General features: G+C 37.9%; 1 protein-coding gene across 1 annotated transcript in view; it reads right to left on the minus strand.

Moving 5' to 3' along the window:
- Positions 1-23,564, minus strand: part of DOK6 (docking protein 6) — a 239,760-nt gene that overhangs the window by 65,722 nt on the left and 150,474 nt on the right. Inside the window, exon 5 of the mRNA XM_041472901.1 lies at positions 20,060-20,249. Within this exon, the coding sequence (XP_041328835.1) occupies positions 20,060-20,249 (190 nt within the window). The remainder of the gene's footprint in view (positions 1-20,059; positions 20,250-23,564) is intronic.

Consider the following 23,564-nt stretch of genomic DNA (forward strand, 5'->3'; position numbering starts at 1 on the left):
TGTCTCCAGAGACAGAAACTCCATAACCTCCCTGGGCAGCCGGTTCCAGTTCTCTGCCATCCTCAGTGTGAAGAAGTTCTTCTTCATGCTGAGGTGAAACTTCCTGTGTTTCACTTTATGACCATTTTCTCCTTGTCCTGTCACTGGGCACCACTGAAAAGAGTCTGGCACCATACTCTTGGCACGTGCCTTAGAGATGTTTGTATGTATCGATAGAATGCCTCTCATTCTTTTCTTCTCCAGACTAAGCAGTCCCAGCTCCTACAGTCTCTCCTCATAAGAGAAATGCTCCAGACCCCAGATCGTCTCTGTGGCCTCTGCTGGACCCTCTCCAGTAGCTCCTTGTCTTTCTTGTACTGAGGAGCCCAGAACTGGACACAGCACTCCAGATGTGGCCTGACTAGGACTGAGCAGGGGGGAGGATCACCTCCCTCAGCCTGCTGGCCACACTCTTCCCAATGCACCCCAGGGTCCCACTGGCCCTCCTGACCCCAAGGGCACTGCTGGCTCGTGGCCAGCTTGTCACCCAGCAGGACTCCCAGGTCCTTCTCTGCAGAGCTGCTCTCCAGCAGGTCAGCCCCCAGCCTGCACAGGTGCTTGGGGTTATTCCTCCCCAGGTGCAGGACCCTGCACTTGCCCTTGTTGAACCTCATTTGGTTTCTCTCCACCCAGCTCTCCAGCCCATCAAGGTCCCACTTCATGGCAGCAGAGCCTCCAGCTGTATCTGCCACTCCCCAGTTTTGTATCATCATCATCATCAAACTCGCTGAGGGCACATTCTCCATTTGTCCAGGTCATTGATAAACAAGCTGAATTAGGCCAGACCCAGAACTGATCCCTGGGCAATGCCAGTGACTGCAGGCCTCCAGCTGGGTTCTACTCCTCTGATCGTGACCTCTGAGCTCTGCTTTGATCCACCTCACAAGTACTTAGCTAGGTAATGCTCATTTCCAGCATGCCAAAGAAGCTAGTCAGATGGCACATATGGGACCAGGCCTATTACTTCTAAGAAGAGCAATAAATAAAAGTCAGCCTTTCTTTAAAGCCTTGAAGATGTGGCTGTCAGTCATGAAAAAGAACTAATTGGTATGCACTATCTAACTCTGAACTGAGACACTTATTTCTGGTGTTGCTACAGCTTTGATTTTTTAAAAAAATCAAAGTGGTGGAAACTAGCAATTTTGCCTCCAATTTAATTAGATTATCAGTGGAGACACAAAAACACTATCTCTCTTGTGGATATCTAACTTTTGTTCTTTTCTTGTTTGTTGTTATCTTAACTTGAGCTAAGCCATTTTGACAGAAATCCTGTTTCTTCTTTGTGTGCAAGGACGATACACACAGCATACACTAAAGACAGGCCAGCTAAGCAGCAGACCTCACTACAAAATGAATGCAAAGCTTCCCTGAGGGTCCAAATTCTTTGCTCATTCCAGCTTTCAACACATGCTAGCTTGCCTCCTGCCAAAGTTGGTCTTTTCTGAGAAAACAAAACAAAAAGTAAGGAAAGCAAAGAAACACTTTGTGGAAAGAGCATATTTAGATAAAAAGCTCCCTTTATGCCTAGGAATGCTTATCAAGACAACTGAAAAATAAATTATGCATGTCTTTATGAAATTGTAAGTCAACTTCTATGTTGAAAGGATAGAAAAACAAAAGCAGAAAAAAGGAAATCCTTATAAATATTTCTAACTTACTATCAAACAGGTAAAAATTGGATACTTTGCAGGGGGAATCTATAAGGAAAAAAGGTATCTTCATAAACAGAGTATGTATGGGACCTAGGAAAGTTCTATGGGTGAAGCAGAGAGAAGACAATTAATAGAAAATGTGCACAAAGTGTCAATGATTCAGGTATGCAACTTTGGCATCAGATGGTCAGAAATACCCAAGGCTGGGAAAGGTTGGTGGAAACAGAGAAATAGTCCTGTAAAAAATCTGTGTTTGGGAAAAGAAGAACACCAAGGTGAAGCACAGAAATGGTGCAAAGTGCAATATCCAGAAGGAGTAAACAGAGAATCTGAGTGTGTTCTGTTATACATTCCCTACGGGAATGAAGAGTTAAACTGCCATGCCTTGCTGTCAGCATTTTAGAGTTTTATGTGGAGTGTCAAAAGGATAACCTGAAAATTTTATGATCTGAGAAGCAAATCATGAAAATGTTCTGATATATGAAGTGTCTGCCTGCCCCCCTTAATCATGGTTATTTACCAGCAAGAAAAAGCAAGGAAAAGCAATTATGCATGCTATCTACTAATTGCCAGCCATAGACATTCTTCCATTACACTTATTGTCGTGTTTTTGCACTTAAGCTGAGGTGGGAAACTTTACACTGCTCTTGAATATGCTTATGAGATATAGATAGTGGAATATCCTCGAATTTGGCTGGAGCTAATACAGGGAAGTTTGAATATTATCACACCTCTGATATGGCTCAGTAACTTGATCATGGAGCTTAGCCCTGAAGATTTATTCAAGGTCAGATCTCGTGCTTCTTGAGTCATCCACAGTGTTTTCAACTAAATGCACTAAGGGATCTCCACGCTATCAGTGTGGCTTTCCTACTAAGGCCATTTATAGAAACATTTTGCAATTCTGAGAAGGAAAACATTCACAGATGGAGTGGAAATGATTGATGATGATTTGCTGCCAGGTAGGTGGAACTCCACCACTCAGAGGAATCCAGCAGTCCTTCTCTAATATTACCTAGAGGATCTTAATGCATTCTGAGTTGCAAATCTTTTAAAGACCTTATATGCAGCCATGGTAACAAAAAAATCTTATGTGCTAGTCTGATGAATACACTGCTAGTCTTTCTGAGCAGAGATGTGATACCCTAAAATTTTTCTCTGTTATAGGGAGAGTTATAGGGGGATTAATTTTGTGAGTGAATAGTAATTTTTCATTATAAGGTTATTTATTTTTCTGCCTAAACCAGAAACCATTTAAGTCGTATAATATACCAGAAACAAAAATTTTCTCATGAAACTGTTTTTCATTGTTTTAAGGACACATAGGACAGTTTTCTCTACAGTACTGGTGGTAATTATGCCTCTTGGGATACTTTTTCTTTCATTGACTGTGCTGCCTCTACAGCCACTGTCTCTGTGATGCCCCATGTGATAGCACATTTAGACTACTGGGGCATATGAGGGATACCAACCTATTTCTGCATGCCAGATATTTCCACTTTTTGCTTAATGGAAGTGCAGAAAGTGGGCTGTGCCTTTGTCTGGACTATATAAATGATTGTCCACTAGCACTATAATCCTCTATTTAATTTCCACAGGGTTTACCCCTGTCTATCATAGGACACAGTGGAAAAATATGTACTTTGGTTTTTTTCCTGAATTTCAGTTTTGATAAGAAGGAGGATTCTATCTGGGGCTTATTTCAGACCACTTTTATTTGGTTGCTACCAAGCCATGCATACTCTTATCATTAAGATGTTCTTGTTTATATTAATTACTTTGATATATCAGAATAAAATTAGTGCTGAAGAGTTAAAGATAGGAAATAATTCTCAATACTGGTTACAGTATAAAAAGCAGCAAACTGGACTCAAAGTCATGCATTAAAGGTGGAATGTGGAGATTGACATGCAATTATGAAATATGTCCATATGTAATAGCAAACATTCTGTGCAGAGGCTCTGCTTTCTATTTCCCAGATTCTAGAAACTAAGCTATGGTGCAAATCCAGGTATCCACCAAGGCTGCTCTATCACTCCTCAGCTGGACATTGCAGAGAAAATATGAGGAAAGGTGTCTGAGTTGAGATAAGGACAGGAAGAATTCAGTCACCAGTTACTGTCACAGGCAAAGCAGACTCAGCTTGGGGAGAGTATTCGAATTTATTGCCAATCAAATCAGAACAGGCTAATGAGAAGTAAACCCAAATCTTAAGAATATCATCCACCCACTCCTTCTTTCCTGGGCTTAATTTTATTCCTGATTCTCTACCTTCTTCCCTCCAATCGTGCAGGGGGATGGGGAAAGGGGGCTGCCATCCATTCATTGTTTCTGCTGTTCCCCTCCTCAGTGGAAGGACTCCTCAAACTCTTCCCCTGCTCCAGCATGGGATCCCTCCCTCAGGATACAGCCCTCCATGACCTTATGCTACATAAGTCTGTCCCATAGGCTGCAGTCTTTCACAAACTGCTCTGGCATGGATACCTTCCAGAGGGTTGTCCTTCAGGAGCAGACTGCTCCAATATGGTACCCAAAGGTCCTTCTAGCCAGTGTGTTCCAGCATGGGCTCCTCTTTCCATAAGCCCACAGGTCCCTGTCAAGAGCCTACTCCAGTCCAGGCTTCCCACAGGGTCATAGCCTCCTTTGGCATCTACCTGCTCTACTCTGGGATCCTCCATGGGCTGCAGGTGGATCTCTGCTCCACCATGGACTTCTACAGACAGCAGAGGCACAGCTGCCTCACCGCAGTCTGCACCACTGCAGGTGAATCCCAGCTCCAGCTCCTGCCCTGCCCCTCTTTCCCCACTGCCTTTGGTGTCTGCAGGGCTGTATCCCACATATTTTGACTCCTGTCTCTGGCTGCAGTTGCTGTTCTTCAGGGTTTCTTTCCCTGCTACATAAATACATTATCCCAGAGGGCTACCACTAACAGTGATGGGCTTGGCCTTGGCCAGCAGCAGGTCTGCCTCGGAACTGCCTGGCACTGGCTCTGTCAGATATGGGGGGAAGCTTCTGGCAGCCACCTCCATAGCCCCCTTGCTACCAAAGCCTTGCCACACAAACCCAATACACCCAATACCCAAGACATTGCTCCTAACTACTGGAAGCTATACTCTGGGGTCTAAGAAGCAGAATCCAAACACTTTAACATAACTACATTTTTTGTCTCTTTCTACTTTATGGATTACTTTCATAAAATATGACCTAGATATTTTGATGGGGGCAACTGAACTATGCTGTTTGTGCTTCCATCACTTCTAAGTAAGAAATATTCTAAGTTGCACATGCAAATTACCTTCTTGCTTTAGTATTCAGTTCATATTATTTAAGAAATCAGTGCATGTAATTAATGCATATAAAAATATACAAAACAACCCACTTTATGGAGACTTTTGACACTGCAACATTTTCTTTAAAGAAAAAGTCACATTTATTAAAAACAAAGGGAGGATAATAAAGCCAATTGTTCACATGTTCTTAAATACACAACACATTTGCACTTTTCACAGTTTATGTAATAGACCAGACATGAAAATGCTGTCAGATAATTAGCTCTGTTAATTTGAACAGCTCAGATTTTGTTGGTAATGATGAAATACTATTTAACACTATTAATTAATACTGATTATCTACTGGACAAACATCTATTCTTACCAGCAAAGCAAGAGCTCATATATTACTATTATTTTAGTACAGAAAGAGCAGTTATTGCTGGCTGTACAACACACTAATGTAGAACACTGGTCTGATAAAGAGTTTGCAAAGATTACCATAAGCTAAATTTGTCTGACTAAATCTTTTCACTCGTCATGGTTTGGCTATTATTTTTCATCTCCCTTTTGAATGAGAAAGATACAAGTTCCAAGTGCTGGAATCTGGGATCATATGCAAGTACAGATATTTCTACAAGACTTCTGCAATCCTGTTAAGAGCTATTATTTCCCAACAAAGACAAATATCCTATAACAATAGTGTTCAGTTTCTTTCTGTGTCTTTAGGAGCAGTACACAGGGGAAACAGCATTTAATCAACATGAATACTGTTGACTTTGACAAATATAAGTGTTAAATATAAAACCCAAATAAGGTCATTACTGGTTAAAATAAATGATAGTGTAACAGTACAGGAGCCCTGTGGCAGCACATCACTACTTGCTATAAGAAAAGCAATAAAACTTAGTGACCCAAGATCTTTATTTTCTCCCTTTTTATTTATTTTTTTTTTGGAGCCCTGCAGGACTGTTATCTTCAGGACTGTTCCTTGCCCAGGGTGTTAGGGATGGAAATTCTGTCAGATGATACTCCCTAGAGTCTGCATTAATTCCAAACACAATGAGATGTAATTCTGAAGTTAACTCAATCTTCTCTCAGGAAGGAACTGTATTTTTAAGAAGACATTTGCCAGGTAACAGATGTTAGAACAGTAACAGCCAAGGATTAAATTTGCATAGGTGTATCTGTTAATTTTATTTCATCTTTGAGAAACTTGAGATATTCAGAAGCTGTGACCCTGCACATAATATTTGGAATACCTGATGATGCTCAGCTTAAAGTTAAAAAGGGTAGTCACCTCCAACTTCACCCATTTTGTGACCCTGGGATTCCAATTCTGTAATAATCCCCAGTTTTGCACCTGCACATACCTATAAGTAGGATACCAAGAATTTAACATTTGAAATCATCTACAAGTGCATTTGTTCTGTAATGTCTCACTGACCTTTTCTCTGTGGATTGAGTGGTATTGGAAACAAACTGTACCTTCCATGATGCAGGGAGATGCTGTGTTTGTGCCATTTTATTTTGACAGCTAGCATGTAAAGTAGGTATTTCCTGATCAAAGTATATCCACATAAGGAGAGAAAGAAAAATTTCTGGAGGGCTGAACAGGAATGGACTAATGCAATTAATGTTTTTGATTGATGAATAATAGCAGAAAAATAGAAGTCAAAATTATGAAGGAACTAATACAGAGCCACGTTTAGAGCCATAGAAACAGGCTCCAAAACATCAATTTTCCCAGTTTAAGAAGAATGAATGCTGAATTCTCTCATTTCAAAAGTGAGACACAAAAAGTGTGAAGAAATGATGAAAGAAGCACCCTGAGCATTCTATGTTGAGTTTATTGAGTACTTCAAAGTAAGCATTTCAAGTGTTCCTCCCACAACTTCCCCATTTAAATGCACCATCAAGAGAGATTTTGGCCATTAAAGCATTTATGGTCAGCCATTTCTCTGAAGCTTTCAGCATGTGATTTTATTGTGGTGGGGATTTTAGCACTGTTGTCCTCTCTCAATGTCAATCCACCTTCAAGGTATGAAAGATACTGCTTTGACCATTGCGGCCGTCGAGGAATTTTCAGAAAGTCATATGCAAATATTATGGGCACACACGGCCATCCACTCACCATGCTATGTACACACTAATGAGTAACTACTCATGAGTAATTGACATATGCTAATGACATCCAAGGACTCATCAACACTAATCTCAGAAATGGTAGGTTGTCAACTCCAACAGCAGCAACCCAAGGGGTAGGCAATAGCACCAGATATGAGCCAAGGCAGGGATTTGGTTAAAAAAAACCAAAGCTGTATCTGTCAGCCACTGAATTAGAACTGAAGATCTTGGCTGAAGGCCATGGCTCTGGCCTGAACTTTAGCTAGACATGTACGCTGACACCAGTGGTCAAATAATGCCTTCAGTGGTAAACTGAGTGTGCAATAACATCAAAAAGTAATCACAGAAAATGTACAACCCCCACCACAAGCACTAAAAATTCACTGAACTTGCACCAGCTTGCTATGTGTGGTATTTAATTTAGTGAGGAAACATGACTTCACTCCCACTTGCTTTAACTTTTCCTCTTTGACACAAGCCAGGCAGAAGTGAAGTAGACAGATTTTCCCTGTTCTCTCAATTGCAAACAGCAGCAATTCTGTTTTGGATCAAACAACTCCCACTGCATTCACCTGGCATCTCTGACTCCAAGTTTGATTGTGTATAAGACATTCTTGTGCTAGTCCTTTCCAGTGGAAAAAAAACTCTTTGTAGGGTTTTCTCATTAGCCTGATAGCTAAAATAAATTTTAGTTTGCGCTCAGGTAAGTGGCAGCATGATAACATCTTGAGAAGCCTCAAAATATTTCATATCCTCAAAATAGTTACATAAAATTTCATTCCACAAAAACAGGGACTTCTTAGAATTACCCAGCTAAGTGGCAAGGAAAAGGTGTAAGTGGATAAAACAGGCGTAGAAACAGAGAAATGGAAGAAGATAGTCCTGCAAAAGAAAATCATCCCAAATTGTTACATAGCTTAGATCATACTGGAAAATAACAGGAAAAGAGTATAAAAGGATGAAAAAAAAAAGCAGAAAGCATTATTTACAGTTTATAGTTACATACTTGGGCTCCCTACATATTTTCCTATAGAACCACATATAATATCTCCTGTCTAAAACGTAATGGGATGCAATGGCCATTTTCTGATGTTTTGATAAATGTTCATTTCCACATGATTAATATCAATCAGTTATGCTGATTAGATCCTTTTTGTTGAGTATCTACTAGAAGTTCTGTGTGAAACTACTGATGCTGTATTGGCTAAAGACACATTTTATGCTATCTTTAGTGGGGATTTTGTTTAAACTGAAGAGGTTTAAGCAAGAATAGCGAGAACTGTGGTCATTGTGTTCACATGCCACCATTTAATATACCCTCAGACCAGTTCTGCAGAGCACTGAGATACTATTAATTGACAAGAAATGCACCTTAACAAGTCTGCCAGAAAAGGGGGAAAACAAATTTAGGATAGTTTAATCTAAAAGTATGAAATCCATCTTGTCTAATGCACAACATTTTTAAGCACAGCATGCCTGCTCTCTGCCCAAGGAACCTGGGGCATTGTTTGAAAGCAAAATGAAAAAAGCAATCATCCTCTGCTGTGAAAAAAAAAATAGTAACAAGCTTCTTTTACACTGGAGTTTACTTGTCTAGTTCAATATTCCAGAGTTTAGGCTTCTACTGCTCTACACCGATTTAGCAATACTTTTATAAGAAATTTATAACATGGAACTGCTCAGAACACTGCATTGTGCCAATGCCTTCTGTCTATGATTCTGTATGCCAGGTTTAAAAACCTGATGCACTATAGATGCAATACCTACTGCTTCACCAAAAAACTTTGTATATACAGTTACCCAAACAGAAATCAGTATTGGGGGCAAAAGACAAGGGGTAAAAATCCCTGATGTGCAGAATGATACATAATGTATATTCCTTGTTCTTATGTAGCAAAAGGTGACCTTGCCTTTCCCAGACACCTGCACATAAAAGCTAGGGCATGTTTGTGGCTATTCCACACATGCCATTAAAACAACTTTGAATATCCTTGTAACACTGGAAAATTATTTTACAGAATTTCCACATTTTGTCAACCAGGAACATTTGTATTATAGGTATTCTTTATATCATAGACAGAATCTTAGTCTCCAGATGAATGCTAATATACATTTTCATTTCTGTATATTGTTATTTCTCCTTTTATTGCACTGATGGTCCCTTTTACCAGCTTTTGACACTACTTCCACGTGCACAGAACACTTTTTCTTGGCTGTCCTCCATTTCATCTGTGCTTCTAAAGCTGAGAGCTAATCATACTTTTTGTTTTTTTCCCTTCCTCTCTGAGAAATTGGTCTCATGGGCCTTAAAGAAGCATATGGTAAAAAGGGCAAAGTACCTGTGAAATGAAGTATTTGAGGTTGTTTTGTCAACATCTACTAATGACGAAAACTTATCCTGGATGTGTTTACTTTTGCTCATATCTTTCCACTTTCTGATTAGATACTTCTCCTTAAATGATACACGTTTCCAAACCCAGTTACTGTCTGGATTTTTTTTTAGGAAGTCTCTCCCTATCAAGTTCCGTCTTACCAACCCATTTTTATTTAATTACCACACTCCTATTTCCTATTCCACGTGCTTAGCCCATTCTGTTGTGCCACCCCCATAAACTTTCCCTTCCATTTTCACCAATGTTTTCAGTTTCTCTTAGTCCCAGCAAGCTGGTCCACTGCCTGTTTTGTGTTGCAAACCAGCTTCAGCACACTCCTGCCCAGATCCTCTTCAGAGGTTGGTTTGGATTGTTGCTGTTGCTCTTTGTTCTCTGGTGGCAGTGGCAGCGCTCTTAGATGAGCAGAGATACACATAATCCAGCCTTCCTATCATTAAACAAAGGGTTGGCACCCTCATCTGAAAGAACTTCAGGGTTTTCCACTGAATCATCCCCAAGACTATATAGTTTTTTGCCCTTTATCACATTCCTGACCCTAAATGATACTTATGGTAAGAGTTTCAAATGTCTTTGAGTTTTTAAGCATTGCATACTAATAAATGCAATAAATGATGGTAATTTCTATTTACCTTTATAATCAACCTGATGAAATTTCAGCTATTTCAGGTAAATAAAATCCCTTCTGTCATTCATCTCAAAATGCTGTTTTCAGAAAATGTATCTGGAACCATTTAAACTATCATTTTAAAGAGGGGTTATTTTTCAAGTTGGACAGAGAATTATTAAAAAAAACAGTAAGGAAATGTGAAAATCTGCTGAGATATACTGGTTCAAGCAAGCCATGCGAATACAATGTTATATTTGACTTTTTGGCCACTGACAGGATAATCAAGTAGATGAAAGATTACAGTGAATTATAGCACTGACTCAGTTTTCTTCCAAAAAGTCAGAAAGATCAAACGATGTTTGGAGCAGCCGAGATTGAGAGATTCCATTAGATGCTACTTCTCCCTCCCCTCTTTCTAATAAGATGGAAGCTTTTTAGAAAATATGTGACAAATGACCACTCACAGCAGAAATAAATCACACACCACAGAGTACAGCATTATTAATAGTGCAATAATAGTAATAACTTACTGTGATAGCAAAGAAGTACCATTAAGAGGGACACAGCAGCTAATAGCATTTCCTCTACAGGGGCTAAGGGGCAAACCTTCCTTTGGTACCTTATAAATAAGTGGAAGATTAAAGGAGCCAGTGGGACCAAACAGCCTGATTTTTCCAGAATGCTACTGAATAGGCACTGCCTGTAAAGTGCTCTCCATCTCTCCTATGTGACAATATTTTAATATTTCTTTAGTTAATTTAAATTAGAGTGAGAGGACATTTAGTTACAATAAAACACTTGAGGGGGGCATAAAATATGGTAATGCTAGGAGGGCTGTGACATGGCTTTCAATTATTAGCCTTGTTTTCTCCTCAGTGAAGTGCTGTGTGAAAAAATACCTTGAAATTTAGCACATGGATTTGTATTCAGGCACTACGTAAAAAATTAAAACAATTAATCATGAATGGTCAATTGGATAGTTCTTTCAGGTCTTCATATTTACTTATATACATATTTTGGGAAGAAAACACTTATATTACTTTACACATGTTATTAAGATATTTCTCTGTGTGTGTGTGTGTATTTGTCTTAGTAGTAAAAGGTCACAAAAAGTAACTTGGATTTTACTAATGGTGTAGCTGTTGGGAAGTTGTGAAAAATATATATTATCAGAATTATATACCATGTTTTAAATGTTTTAACAGAAACATCCTAGTTATTCACCAGTTCAAGAAAATTGTTTGGTTTGCAAATTAATGTTGTCTCAATTTGTGTTTTTTTCAATATTATTGTCTTGGTTTTAATTATCAATAGCTTTTTATGAAAGAGCAGATTTTTTCTAATCAATGACATAACGAATGAAATTGATAATTAATTAATCAATATATGGAAATATTATTTTAATGATTATTGATTGGTTTTGAAAGCAAAAAATGTAAGCAGACCTGCACCGATTTAAAAAAAAAAAAGTTAGTAACCTCCACAGTTACTGATACATTCCAACGCAGCCTTGGGTGCCATGAGATCACATATACCATAAGTATGTTGGGAAATGTGTGTATATATAACTTACATACATATAAAGCTCTTGTTGTTAAGGACATTCAACTTGCTAATGAAAAGTTAGCACACAGCTACTGAAGAAAAGAATCACCATGGAAATTTCTAAGCTAGAATTTCTGCTCTTGCACGATTACTATGCCCAGAACACAGAAGTATTTCTGGAACTGCTATCCATCTGTGACTGACAATAATGGCCAAAAACATTCTACTGACCTCTTTTGGAAGTAAAGAAGTTACTGGGTACCCACATTTTCCAGAAATGCATCTTAATAAAGCAAAACAAAAAGATGCCAGTAGGTATTTTATAGAATAATAAAATATGCTGAGTTGGGAGGGATCCATCAGGATCATAGAGTCCATCTCCTGGCCCTGCACAGGACTCACCATGTGCCTGAGAGCACTATCCAAACTCTTGAACTCTGTCAGGCTTAGCACTGTGACCACTTCCCCGGGGAGCCTGTTCCAGCACCCTCAAGGTGAAAATCCTTTTCCTGATATCTAACCTAATCCTCTCCTGAATCAGTTTCATCCTGTTTCGTTTGTCACTGGTCGTGAGAGTGAAGAGATCAGCACCTGTCGCTTCCCTTTCCATTGTGAGGACGTTGAAGACTGCAAGGAGGTCTCCCTTCACTTTCCTCTAAGGCTGGACAGACCAAGTGGCCTCAGCTACTACCTATAAGTGAGTTTATTATTTCTGAGAACAAGGAATCAACACTGCCTGAAAGAACAAGGGAAATCAGGCAGATATTAGGCAAAACCTTCCAAAACCAGCCTGCTAAAGTAGCTTTCTCAGTTCAAGAGCAGTCAAGCTATACTCAACATGATTTCATTGTAATGAAGACTCAAGCCTGAGAGAAGAATAAAACTTCCATTGCAATTGCTTTTGTATCTGACATACAAGAGAAAATTGTTCAACACTAAAATGACCTTTGGAATAAACCTACATGCCAGCAGAGGAACCAGAGTTCCTGACAACCAATGAAGGCCACAAATGTACAAAACCGTGCCCCTTAATGCTTCTGCAATGTTCCACGTGTGCTCGCTGTGCATGTGCAAGCACGGGTTTGCACGGGTTCCTACATATTCATGAACAAGGCTCTTTTGTTGTGCAAATTCCAACTTTTGCATTTTGATTACTTCCTTCTATGTTTGTACAGTACACAGCCCTAGCATAATGGATATTTCAAACCTCCTCCTCAACTGATGATCCTACATTCATAAGCTTTGGAGAAAAGAAGGATTTATTTGTGCTTAGCATTCTTGCTGGCTACATGGTTCTCCGTGCAAAATCCTTCTGGATTGCCCTTTGTGAAGCATTTAACACTCTTCCACTGTCTGTATAGAAAATTAGGTGTCAAGTTTCAGCATTTTTAATTAGCTCATGCAAATAGCCTTGCTGGGGGAGAGTTGCAACAGAGTTTCAGTGCTAAAACAGACACTTTTATTGTAAATGGTATCTATATATTAAATGAAGAACATTGCAAAATTTATTAGTATTTTGTATTTAAAAGCTTTGTTTTGACATACTTTTTTTTTTTTTTTTTTTTGACTAAATTGTTTTGGGTTTCAAATCTGAGTTATTTTAGCCCTCCTGTATTTTCTGGTAAGAAGTTAAGGGTTATTATGCCTCTTGGAGATAAAAGGACCTGCTGCTGGGATGTTTCAAGTTATCCAGACCTGCCATATGAGATTAATTATTGCTGTTGCTGACTGTGTAATTCAAAGGTTAAAATGCAGAGTCGAAACAATAAATTAATCCTAATGTGATTAAGAATGTATGAATTATTTTGTCTGCTTCTTCTGCACTCATACATTACACAGCAATAACCTTGTTAGCCATATTCAGCTTCAGGAATATTAATCCAACAATGCATGCCTACAGGAGAGCATAGGTATGAAAAAGAGACTATTAGAATATGGTAAGTAAATAAATCTTTTGGGCTCACACATGGATGTAGAACCTCTTGAAAGCTAAATGGTGGCTGGTCTCAAAATATTTTCAAACAAGCCCTAATTCGACTGTGATATGAAGGGAGAAAGCAAATTAGGGAGAAAGGTACAACTCATGTTATGCCAAGATCATAGGAGGAACTTAACATGCTGTCTGCTAATACTCTAGTCAAACACAACACCATTCTTATTGATTCCATTAAGAAGCTTTGCAGCATTTGAAATAAACTATATTGGACAGCTGGTGATGAGTTGACAACTCACACTGATCCCTCTGTGATCTGTAAATATAACCCACTTCTACAGACACCTCAGAGATGATGGCTTTCCTTCTGAGATGCATATCTGCTGTGTTCACTGGACAAACTTTGGGTGATTGTTTTTCTAACTGCATGTCTTTCATGCAGTACAACTTCATAAGGAAATTGCTTGGCCAGTGCTGAATTTAATTAGCTAGTGATGTGCTCATTGCTATCAATTTAGTATTTATAAATTTATTCATTATTATGCTACACAATGTAATCTATGAAGCTTGGTGCTCTGTCCTAAGAGTCGCTGACTTTTCAATCTACATCTGTTAAAATTAAAAAAGGGAATTCTCTCAATATAGTTCTTTTTAGGATGCTATTGCTTGTCTCATAAAAATTAGCTTTCACAGTGAAGTGAAATGGCTCAGGCATTCTTTGTCAGCTGGAGAAAATCATTGTAGGTTTGCATATCATGAGCAAATTTTCAATAAAAGGGTTTAGATAAAGCAGAATGCTTTAGAAGGGACAATGCAACCCTTTCTTCTCTCTGCTTCCCTTGGTCAATTATATGATGAAGAATTTCATTGCTATGTGAGTTTTGGTGGAACTTGCTCTGACTTATCAATGCTAGAGCGGTCCGAGAGGAGCCTTGGCAGGGAGAAAATGCAATGAGCACTTTATAAATCACTTACAATGAGCTATATTAGCTTCTGGTAGTAAAACAGTGCTTAGATTAGGTACCATGATCAAAACCAGAGTAAGAGTCCTGTAGATGAGTTAAACACTCAACTCCTTTTTAAGTAGCGTTTAAGTGAATAAAATGACTAACACAGAACTTATTCCAGGTCAGGAATTTGGCAAGAGACAAACTGAGAGCTGGAACGGAAAAAAGTAGGAATGGAACTACAATTACAACATATTACAGTATAACCTTGGCACTGCTAAGTAACAGGAACTAATGAAACCTTTTCAGTGCTAAGAAATGCCACTTTTCCTAAAGTTAGAGCTGTGTCATTACTGAGAAAAAAGCCATGGTAGGATACATAAAAGAGATTAATGTTTCTTTTTCAAGAAAGTTTTTTATTTTCAGATTTTAGAGATATATGCCACTTGTGGAAAGGATATGAGAAAGAAGTGAAGGGACCATGAGGAAACATAAAACCACAGAAAATTTATATCATGGGTAATTTGGCTTTTTGAAAATATCACAAAGGTGTAAAAGAAGGAAAAGATCATAGCAAACTTAACTATTTAAAGTGTGGGATACTGAGAGCTCTGAGCTAATGTTTATGTGAAATGATAAATTATCTACTGAAGCTGCACAAGTGCTCATACTGCTGCTCAAACCAAAATGACTCACAAATTCTATCACCAGCTTATGTTTTTTAATTATATTTAGAATGATTTAAAATATATGATTTATAATTCTATCATAAACCCAGGATAGATAAACTTAATCCACTATTTAGATAATCCACCAGCAATCAGGAATTGCAGGCTTGTCTTCAGGGAGGTTCAGACATGTACAACCGTGTATGAAGTACCATGACAGCAGTCTCACAAGGCACATGCATAAGGGGCCTCCTCCCATATAAGCAAAAAAGAGCATGTTCCCTGTGACTGAGCTTTAAGGGTTAATTGACTAATACATTTCATATTAACACCAAAAACCACCACAGAGGACTGACAGGCAAATGAAACATTTCAGTCAGATGTAGTGCCCGGAGCAAACAGTGAACTCTCTGCTTCAGATAACCCTAGCATCTGTGTATGTACCACAGAGAAAATGAATATATCAGTCTTGGGAAAAAAAATCTGAGAAATTCTCATGTCACCACTGTGTAATGCTTGAGCTTAATATTTTTCTTAACCAAAGAAACAGATTCCAGATCTTAGAAGTGATAGAGAAGACCACATTTCATTAAATTTTCTCTGATGAACAAAAAAAGTAAATCAAAGGCAAATAAAGAAGGAAAATTTTAGTGTGGTTCAATAAGTCTCTTTGAATACACAGCATTAATTACTTGGAAATACTTGAAATTGTTTAAATTTCAACATCTCGTCTACAAAGTAAAAGAAAATGTATTTCAGAAAAAAAGAGTATGTAATAGATTTGTGGCTCCTTCTGCTTTCAGAAATCCAAGAAAAAACTTCTACCTCAAAGTCTCTGCTGGAAATTCACAAAATTTGACAAATTTTGGCTGGAGCTTCCACATCCCATCCCCTCATTTTCTCACCATGTTTAACTTGACTTCAGCTTTTTCTTTTTTTTTTTATACTTTTGGCCAGTTAATGCACTTGACCAGACAGCTTCCATACATAGAAAATAATGTAAAAGACAAAATTAAAGTGAAAGAAAAAGCATTTCAAAATGAACAAGGAGTCTATATGTGCTTAATTTTCTCTGTGTCTTAATTTTGAATTCTTAGGAGTCTCCTCTTATGGTCCTAAAAAGATGCTTCAGACAGCTTGTTTTGCTAAAAGCAAAGCTTAGACAATTGCCTTTTGTAGTTACCAGAGAGTGGAATTTAAACATTGTTTATGGCCTTTACTATGGTAAGGACTTTTTTTTTTTTTTATTTTTTTTAGTGGTGATTGGCTGACAACATCAGCAAAATGAATCCTGTAACTTGGACAAGAGACTGAAAAGGATGTCTTCACACCTGATCAGGATGATGAAATGTTTCACCTGTAGCTGTTTTACTACTTTTCTGGCCCGTTTCTTAAATTGCATGTACTTAATGCAATCCCCTGCAAATTAAGAGCAACTTCATCTGGACAGTTAGCATGGGCAGCTCCGTAAGGACACACCTCCCATTTCAGAGGCTTAAAATCAGAGCCAAAGACTAATTTAGCCCATGTACATGGAGCAGCACTTCCAAAAGTTTGAAGAGAAGTAAGTGCCCCCATGCAGGTCAACTCCACAGTGCCTCCAATGTATCCAATATCCAAAAAAGGAGAATGAGGTGTCTGAACACATTATATACATCCATAAGCTACGGAAATCCTGTGAATCATTGATGATTAAACATTGAAACTCCTGTTGTGGTTTATTCCTGGCTGTCAACAAAGTATCACACAACCATTTTCTCACTGCCCCTCTGGGATGGGGGAGAGAATCGTCAGGGTAAAAGTGAGGAAAGACATTGGAAGAGGTATAGTAAAAGCCTTGTGCACATGCAAAATGCCGCAAGGAATTAATTCACCACTTCCCATGGGCAGACAGGAACCATTCCCAGGAAAACTCTCAACCACACAAAACAATGACTTGGGAAGACAAACGGCATCACTCCAAATGTCTCCCCCATTCCTTCTCCTTTCCCCTGCTTTGTACGCTCAGCACGATGCCATATGCTATAGGATTGTCCCTTTGGTCACTTGGGTCAGCTGTCCCAGCTGTGTCCCTTCCCAACTCCTTGTGCACCCCCAGCCTGTTCGCTGGTGGGGTGGAGCGAGGAGCAGAAAAGTCCTTAACTCTGTGCAAACTCTGCTCAAACTCTGCTCAACAATAACTGAAACATCCCTGGGTTACTAACCTGTGCCCAGCACAAATCCCAAACTCAGCCCCATACCAGCTGCTGTGAAGAAAAGTAACCCTTCCAAAACCAGCACAACTCCCAGATCCAGAACAAGACTGGTTAGTTGGAAAGCCTAGATGTTAAAAACATAAAAGCTATGCTCTACCTCATGTGCTCTGATCCATTTACTGTGTTAGATAAACAGCATTAATCCACACAAAGCTATTGTAGTGCCTAATGGAGTTGTGAATGACTGCTTTCTGATAGGTGAAGAGATTTCATGGGATTAGCCCTAATCAGGTACTTTAGGTAATGAGAATCTCTCCATCCATCATTGAACAAAGCCACACCAAATGGTTCTTTCCCCATATCTCAGCAGGGTTTGGATAGACAAAAACACAGATTAAGGTAATGTCTGAGCAAGGAATACTTACTTTCATTGGTTCAATAAATAATAAAAAACATAAGGACAAGTCTAACTTCATAGATAGTGCAAAGACACATTTACTCCAATTCAGTGCAAAGCTAAACAGAAAAATCTGACAGATTAAAAGAATCTGAGTTAATTCCTCCCATATTTTAGACATTCTTCAAATTGCGCAGTTGAGCAGTTAGTTTTATACATCCAAATTCATATTCCATTTAAATGAAAAGCAATATATTTATTAAAAGATAAATTTGTAAAAAAGCTTAATTCTGATCAATTTATTTAACATAGTATCTCTTTGTGAATATGTCAATTTATGTTATTGAAGGGATTTATTTTTTTAAACAGAGTAATACCAAAACTCAGGATGTAATATAAATATATAAAACTGAGCTTCAAATGTTCATGCAAACCACATACACATATACTGGATATCTGCTAAAACACACTAAAACATAATAACCTATTCAAAAATATTTCCTTTAAAGCAATTGCCTACATTTAATATTTAAGCCTTAGGGAAAAATTAAAGCAACAACACTTTTACTGCATAACATTCTCATAAAACATGGATGAGTGCTTCACTTCTGATACAACAACATGCATCAGGAATTTATTGTATTAAGGTACTAGCAGATCAGGGGACAAAGAAAATAATGTTGAGAAAGATGAGAAAGATGATTTGTTGATTAAAAAATAAAATAAAACCCCAAGCAAACCAACAACAGATTTTAAAATGAGTGCTATTATTGCCCTACATAGCCTTCAGATGTTATTGAAGATAAAAACTTTTCTCTAGCCCTATTTTTTACCTCTATGCATTTTCAAATCAGATAGATAAAGTACTCCCAAGCAAGCAAAAAGGGAGGAATCAGATCAAAGACAATAAAGCATGACAGATAAAGGCACAGCTATCTCATAATAATAAAACACAGGAAAACAATCCACTTTTCATCAGGTCATATGGTTCATGGGCTGTAGGAGCAGATGATATTCAGATACTAGCATGGAATTATAATACTGTAGGAGGCTTGAAATGGAATTAAAATACTGTAGGAGGCTTGAAATGCTAATTCATGCTAAAATTGTATATCTGAATAAGCCCCTCAGCTTAATCATTGAAATCAAGTTGAAACATGGGTCAACTTTTGCTATTTAAAAAAAAAAAAATTAAAAACTCCAGTGATGCCTTCATGTGAACTCATCACAGAAAACTAACACAGAATCAAAATGGTCTTGTGACAGCATTCTGGATATACAAATTACTGGTAAAATGGTAACTCAGCTATAGAAATGGCAGAGAAATTTTGGCCACTATCCCCTTAGACAGTAGGGTCCATGCGATCCATGGTTTTGTTTCTGATCACAAACTGTACTTTTGTGAATATTTGTTAATAGTATTGAAAAAGTAAACATATAAAGATTTTTTTAACAAGACAGTGTGTCTAACCAAAGAGTGTAGAGATACCTGTAATTTCACAGATTGTTTCAGAAAATTCAGGCTCCTCATAAAGGAGTATGATGACCCACAAAAAAACCCAAACCAAGCTATAAAAAAAATAGTCTAGAACCATAAAATACAAGTTGAAACACCACCAGAGGGAGAGTTAAACGCAGAATTATTTTTGTGCAGAAATGCAGAAAAGGTAGTGAACCCAATGACAAGATATGAAATGCATTAAAGAGAGACAAAACAGAGCTCTATGGAAATTTAAAACTGATATGAAGATGGAAATGGCAATGAGTATTAAAGCTGCAGGCAGGAAAATGAGCTAGCCTTTTTATGGGTTCACAGTGTTCTCTGTATTCCTGCTTGTAATTATACTCCAGGGTGGCAATCAGTCATCAGGAACATCCAAAAAGAGTAATATCCACTGTAATGGAAGTTATTCCATTCATACTTGTGTGATGAGCCATTTCCATGATCCAGAATTAATTTCTTCTACATCAAAAGTACTCAAATCATACCACACTAGTGTTTAAGCACAGTGAGACTCATAAACCTTAAGAATGACATTTCAATCACAGTTAAATAAAAGTCAGAGGGAGCTTAAGCTCATTTTTAATATGAGACATATTAACGTTTATTTCAAACACTGGCCTGGATATATTGAAAAGTAATATTCAGCAAAGGGAAGTCTTTGGAGAGGCCATGTGTTCTGTCTTGCTTTATAAGGAGAGGCATATCTAACTTATCAGACTGCTTATTAAAAAAAAACCCGACATTTTTCATTTATTCCTTTTTTTGCATCTCCTTAGCTCTTACCTTCCAGACTCAAATGTAAACCACGTTGAGTCACGTCCATATCTCCTCAAAGAGCTCAGAGGCCACATGACCAGCTTGACCTTGGCATTGTGGATGTCCCAGAGATAGATGTTTTCATGTGTGATCTGCATTGTACATTCCCCATAGATATCTAAGTTTGGTGTAGGCATAAGGTATACATTGAATCGTTCTGGAAAAAAAACACAAAGTAAGACATCACAGGTTAAAGTAAGATTTATACTGGGAAAAAAACCAATGAAATAAAGTCTTTAGTTCTGATGATCCAGAAATCAAAGCCAAATTTCTGGCTTTAACAGAGATGAGGATCCACTGAGATACTGAAGCAGTCCTGCTAGTGCATAAGAGAGGAGTAAGAGGAGAATCATCTTCATTTTGTTTCCCTTATAAATGATGCAGCAGTGTGAAACATCTTTCACAGATTATCTACACAGTCCTCTTGGACATGTGTTCCCAGCAACTTTACTGAAGTCCTTTTTTACCCTCACATTAAGGTCCATGACTCTTTAAAAATCAAAATCCTCAATGATGAGAACTTGACAGAGACTCCTCTCTCAAAGAACAGAACTGAAGGTATCCTGGCAAAATACGTATGTGCAGCCATTGCCTCTTAGAAAAGCTGTCCTTGAAATTACAAATCCAAGCTTACTGGTTGAAGTTTGTAAATAATTACATTCCTTGCATTGTTTCTGTTTATTTGCTAAAGTAATTCGTATTTTCAAAATTAATAACTATTTTAATCATCTCTTGCTTTCTTGAAACATCTGATTCAACATGATATATTATTATGGTCATGACATCAATCACTATCAGCTGCACTTTGCTTGCAAAGTGCACTTATTGCAGTAGGAGGTCAAGGGCATTAATAATTTTCTGAAGTGCCTGGATTGCATGGGATTTAATAAGCAATAAAAAAAAAAATTAAAAAAGGAAAAAAAAAGGAAAAAACCAAGGTGATTTAAAACACCATTACCTCATATGGAAGCAAGTAAACTTTATTAGGAAGAGAAATTTAAATAAAAATGCAATTTTCTTTTAAGAATAACTTATGTTTCTATGAGTAGCTTCTACAAAGAATGAAAAACTCAGTTAAATTTCTGGTTGTACAGTTGGAAGTGCCAGCCTATATTTTAACACTACATGCATTGCAATATTAGTGCTTAATAGCATCATATGGGAGAGTACAGTACATTCACAACTTTCCTGTCACAGTTTTTTTTTCATCTTTGAAATGGGTAAAAATGCAAAATGTCAATTCTACTGCCTGAAGGTGTTGTCAAAAAAAGGTAAGAACAAAGTATAAGCTTGAGCAATGCTTATACAATAACAATATTTGGAAAATGTTCTTTAGAGGGACAACTGATAGGAAAATTGCCTCTAATTACTTGATAAAGTGAAAAGGATTAAAGGGTAAAAAGGGTGGATTAAACTGAATTTTCTCACAGTATCCTCACAAAAATTAGGAAGGAATTTAAATTTAAGTGAGAGAAATTTACTGCAACACTCAAAATTAGCTTTCTCTTCTGTTTGAAATTCATTATCATAGGCATTGTGTCTCTAATTTTTAAACATTTGATATATATATATATATGTTTTTGACAAAACAGTTAAAATATTGCAAATGAGTTAATATAAAATATGTTACGAGTGTGTGTGATTTTGTGTGTGTGAATGAAGTGGCAAAAGTTTGAAGAATTAGAGAAATTGCTGGCTGAGCAATAAAAACTGCTGCATAGCTATAAGCAAACTTGCCATCCTCAATGTTGTTCTGTTTCAGTCAATTTAATTCTGTCCTATTAATGGCTCCTCAATTCATTCATTTAGTCACAACCTCTTCTCCCAGGCCCAAGTTCTCATTAGTCACACTAATGGGTTTTAGCCCTAAAAGTTTAATTTTATGACTAGGATCCCATGTGTGAAACCCCAGATATTTTGTGAAAGTCTTGTGACACACAGCAGAGGTAGATTAGCAGAGGCTGCTGAGATCCCTGAGGAGAATTTCCCCTAAGGCTCAGAGGAGTGCATGGGGCAGGGGTGTAATGTAATGCCTACTAAACTAAATGGAAGGACTCACACTTGGGAGTAATGGGTCAAAGACCGTATTGGGAAGGGAATGGTGGTGAACAAGATAACTTTCACTTTGCAATGCAATTATATATCTATATCTATATCTATGAATATGTATATACATCCTTTCAGTATCCATATGTCATTGGGATCATCACGCAGAAATCCTCGCAGCTGGGCAGGTGTACTTTTATCACATATTAGCTCCAGCTTTGCATTGCTGGGCTGTCAGTTATTGCCACTTCCCTCATCTATTTGAAAGCAAGATGCAGTAACTGGCCTGTCAGCTCTTTCTCTCTTGCATGACACGAAATAACACAGTGTATCTATGGGGGATGGGGTTACTATGTGAGAATGAAAATCTTCCCCCATCTTCATCAACAGAATGCCTCAGACAGCAGAGAAAATGAAAAGGTACAATTATTTTTTGAAGTTAACATTAAACTGCTGTGTGGAAGGCACAAAATACTTCAACTTGCTTTAGATGTTATCAGGTTAGTCATGAAATGCTCAACTTCTCTGATGTGTTTGAGGATATTATTGTATGAAGGGCATCCAGGACATATGGTATCCTCAAACTGTCAGGAGACATTTGCTGACTTTGCATGGGAGGTCAGTGTCTAAGGTGAGATGTCAGGGATTAAAGGAAGTATGTCTGATTAAAGTGAACATCAGCTCCAGGGCAAAACATAGCACCCTTGGAACTGAATCAAATTGGCAAGAAAAACAAGCATACAAACATATGTGCTGGAGAAGACTGAGGATGGATAGATTTACTTTTGGAACAAAACCGACACTTTTGAATAAGGGGCAGCTGAGGACATGGAAAGGTGTAGACTCTATTAAATGGTTTTATTAATTAACATGCAGGGTCAAATTTTTTCATTTCAGAAAATATTTGAGCAGGTATCTAGTTAATGACAATACAGTCATTCCATCTTTAGTGGCATGTTTTGCCCTTAAACTTATCCAGACAAAACCAAACATTCACCATAGGCCAGATTTGGGAATCCCAGCTGAATTCTGACACCAAATCTTCTGAATGACATTGAATAGGTTATTTTGCTTCTCTTTGGTTCAGATACCATCTGCATATGAGTAGGATGAGATAATAACAATCCATTGGCTAGTAAAACTCAGCAAATAGAAGTTAATAAGGGACCCAGAAAGTAGGGAGATGGAAGAAACCAAACAAGTAGATGTGATGTTTTGGGCAAGATAAGACTGGGACTGAACAGGAACAATTCCTCAGCACCCAGGATTCCTATTCCTATCACCCTTCTCTGAACAGGTGAGAGCAAAGTTCAGGGAATAGGGGAGCAAGGATGAGAAAAAATGTTGATATATTGCTACACTTATTATTTCACTTAATGTGACTGCTCTTTCCCATCTCCTTGAATAAGCAGAGCAATGCTTCATC

Source organism: Pyrgilauda ruficollis, unplaced genomic scaffold (genome assembly GCF_017590135.1).
Source record: "Pyrgilauda ruficollis isolate IOZ18807 unplaced genomic scaffold, ASM1759013v1 scaffold109, whole genome shotgun sequence".
Taxonomy (NCBI): domain Eukaryota; kingdom Metazoa; phylum Chordata; class Aves; order Passeriformes; family Passeridae; genus Pyrgilauda; species Pyrgilauda ruficollis.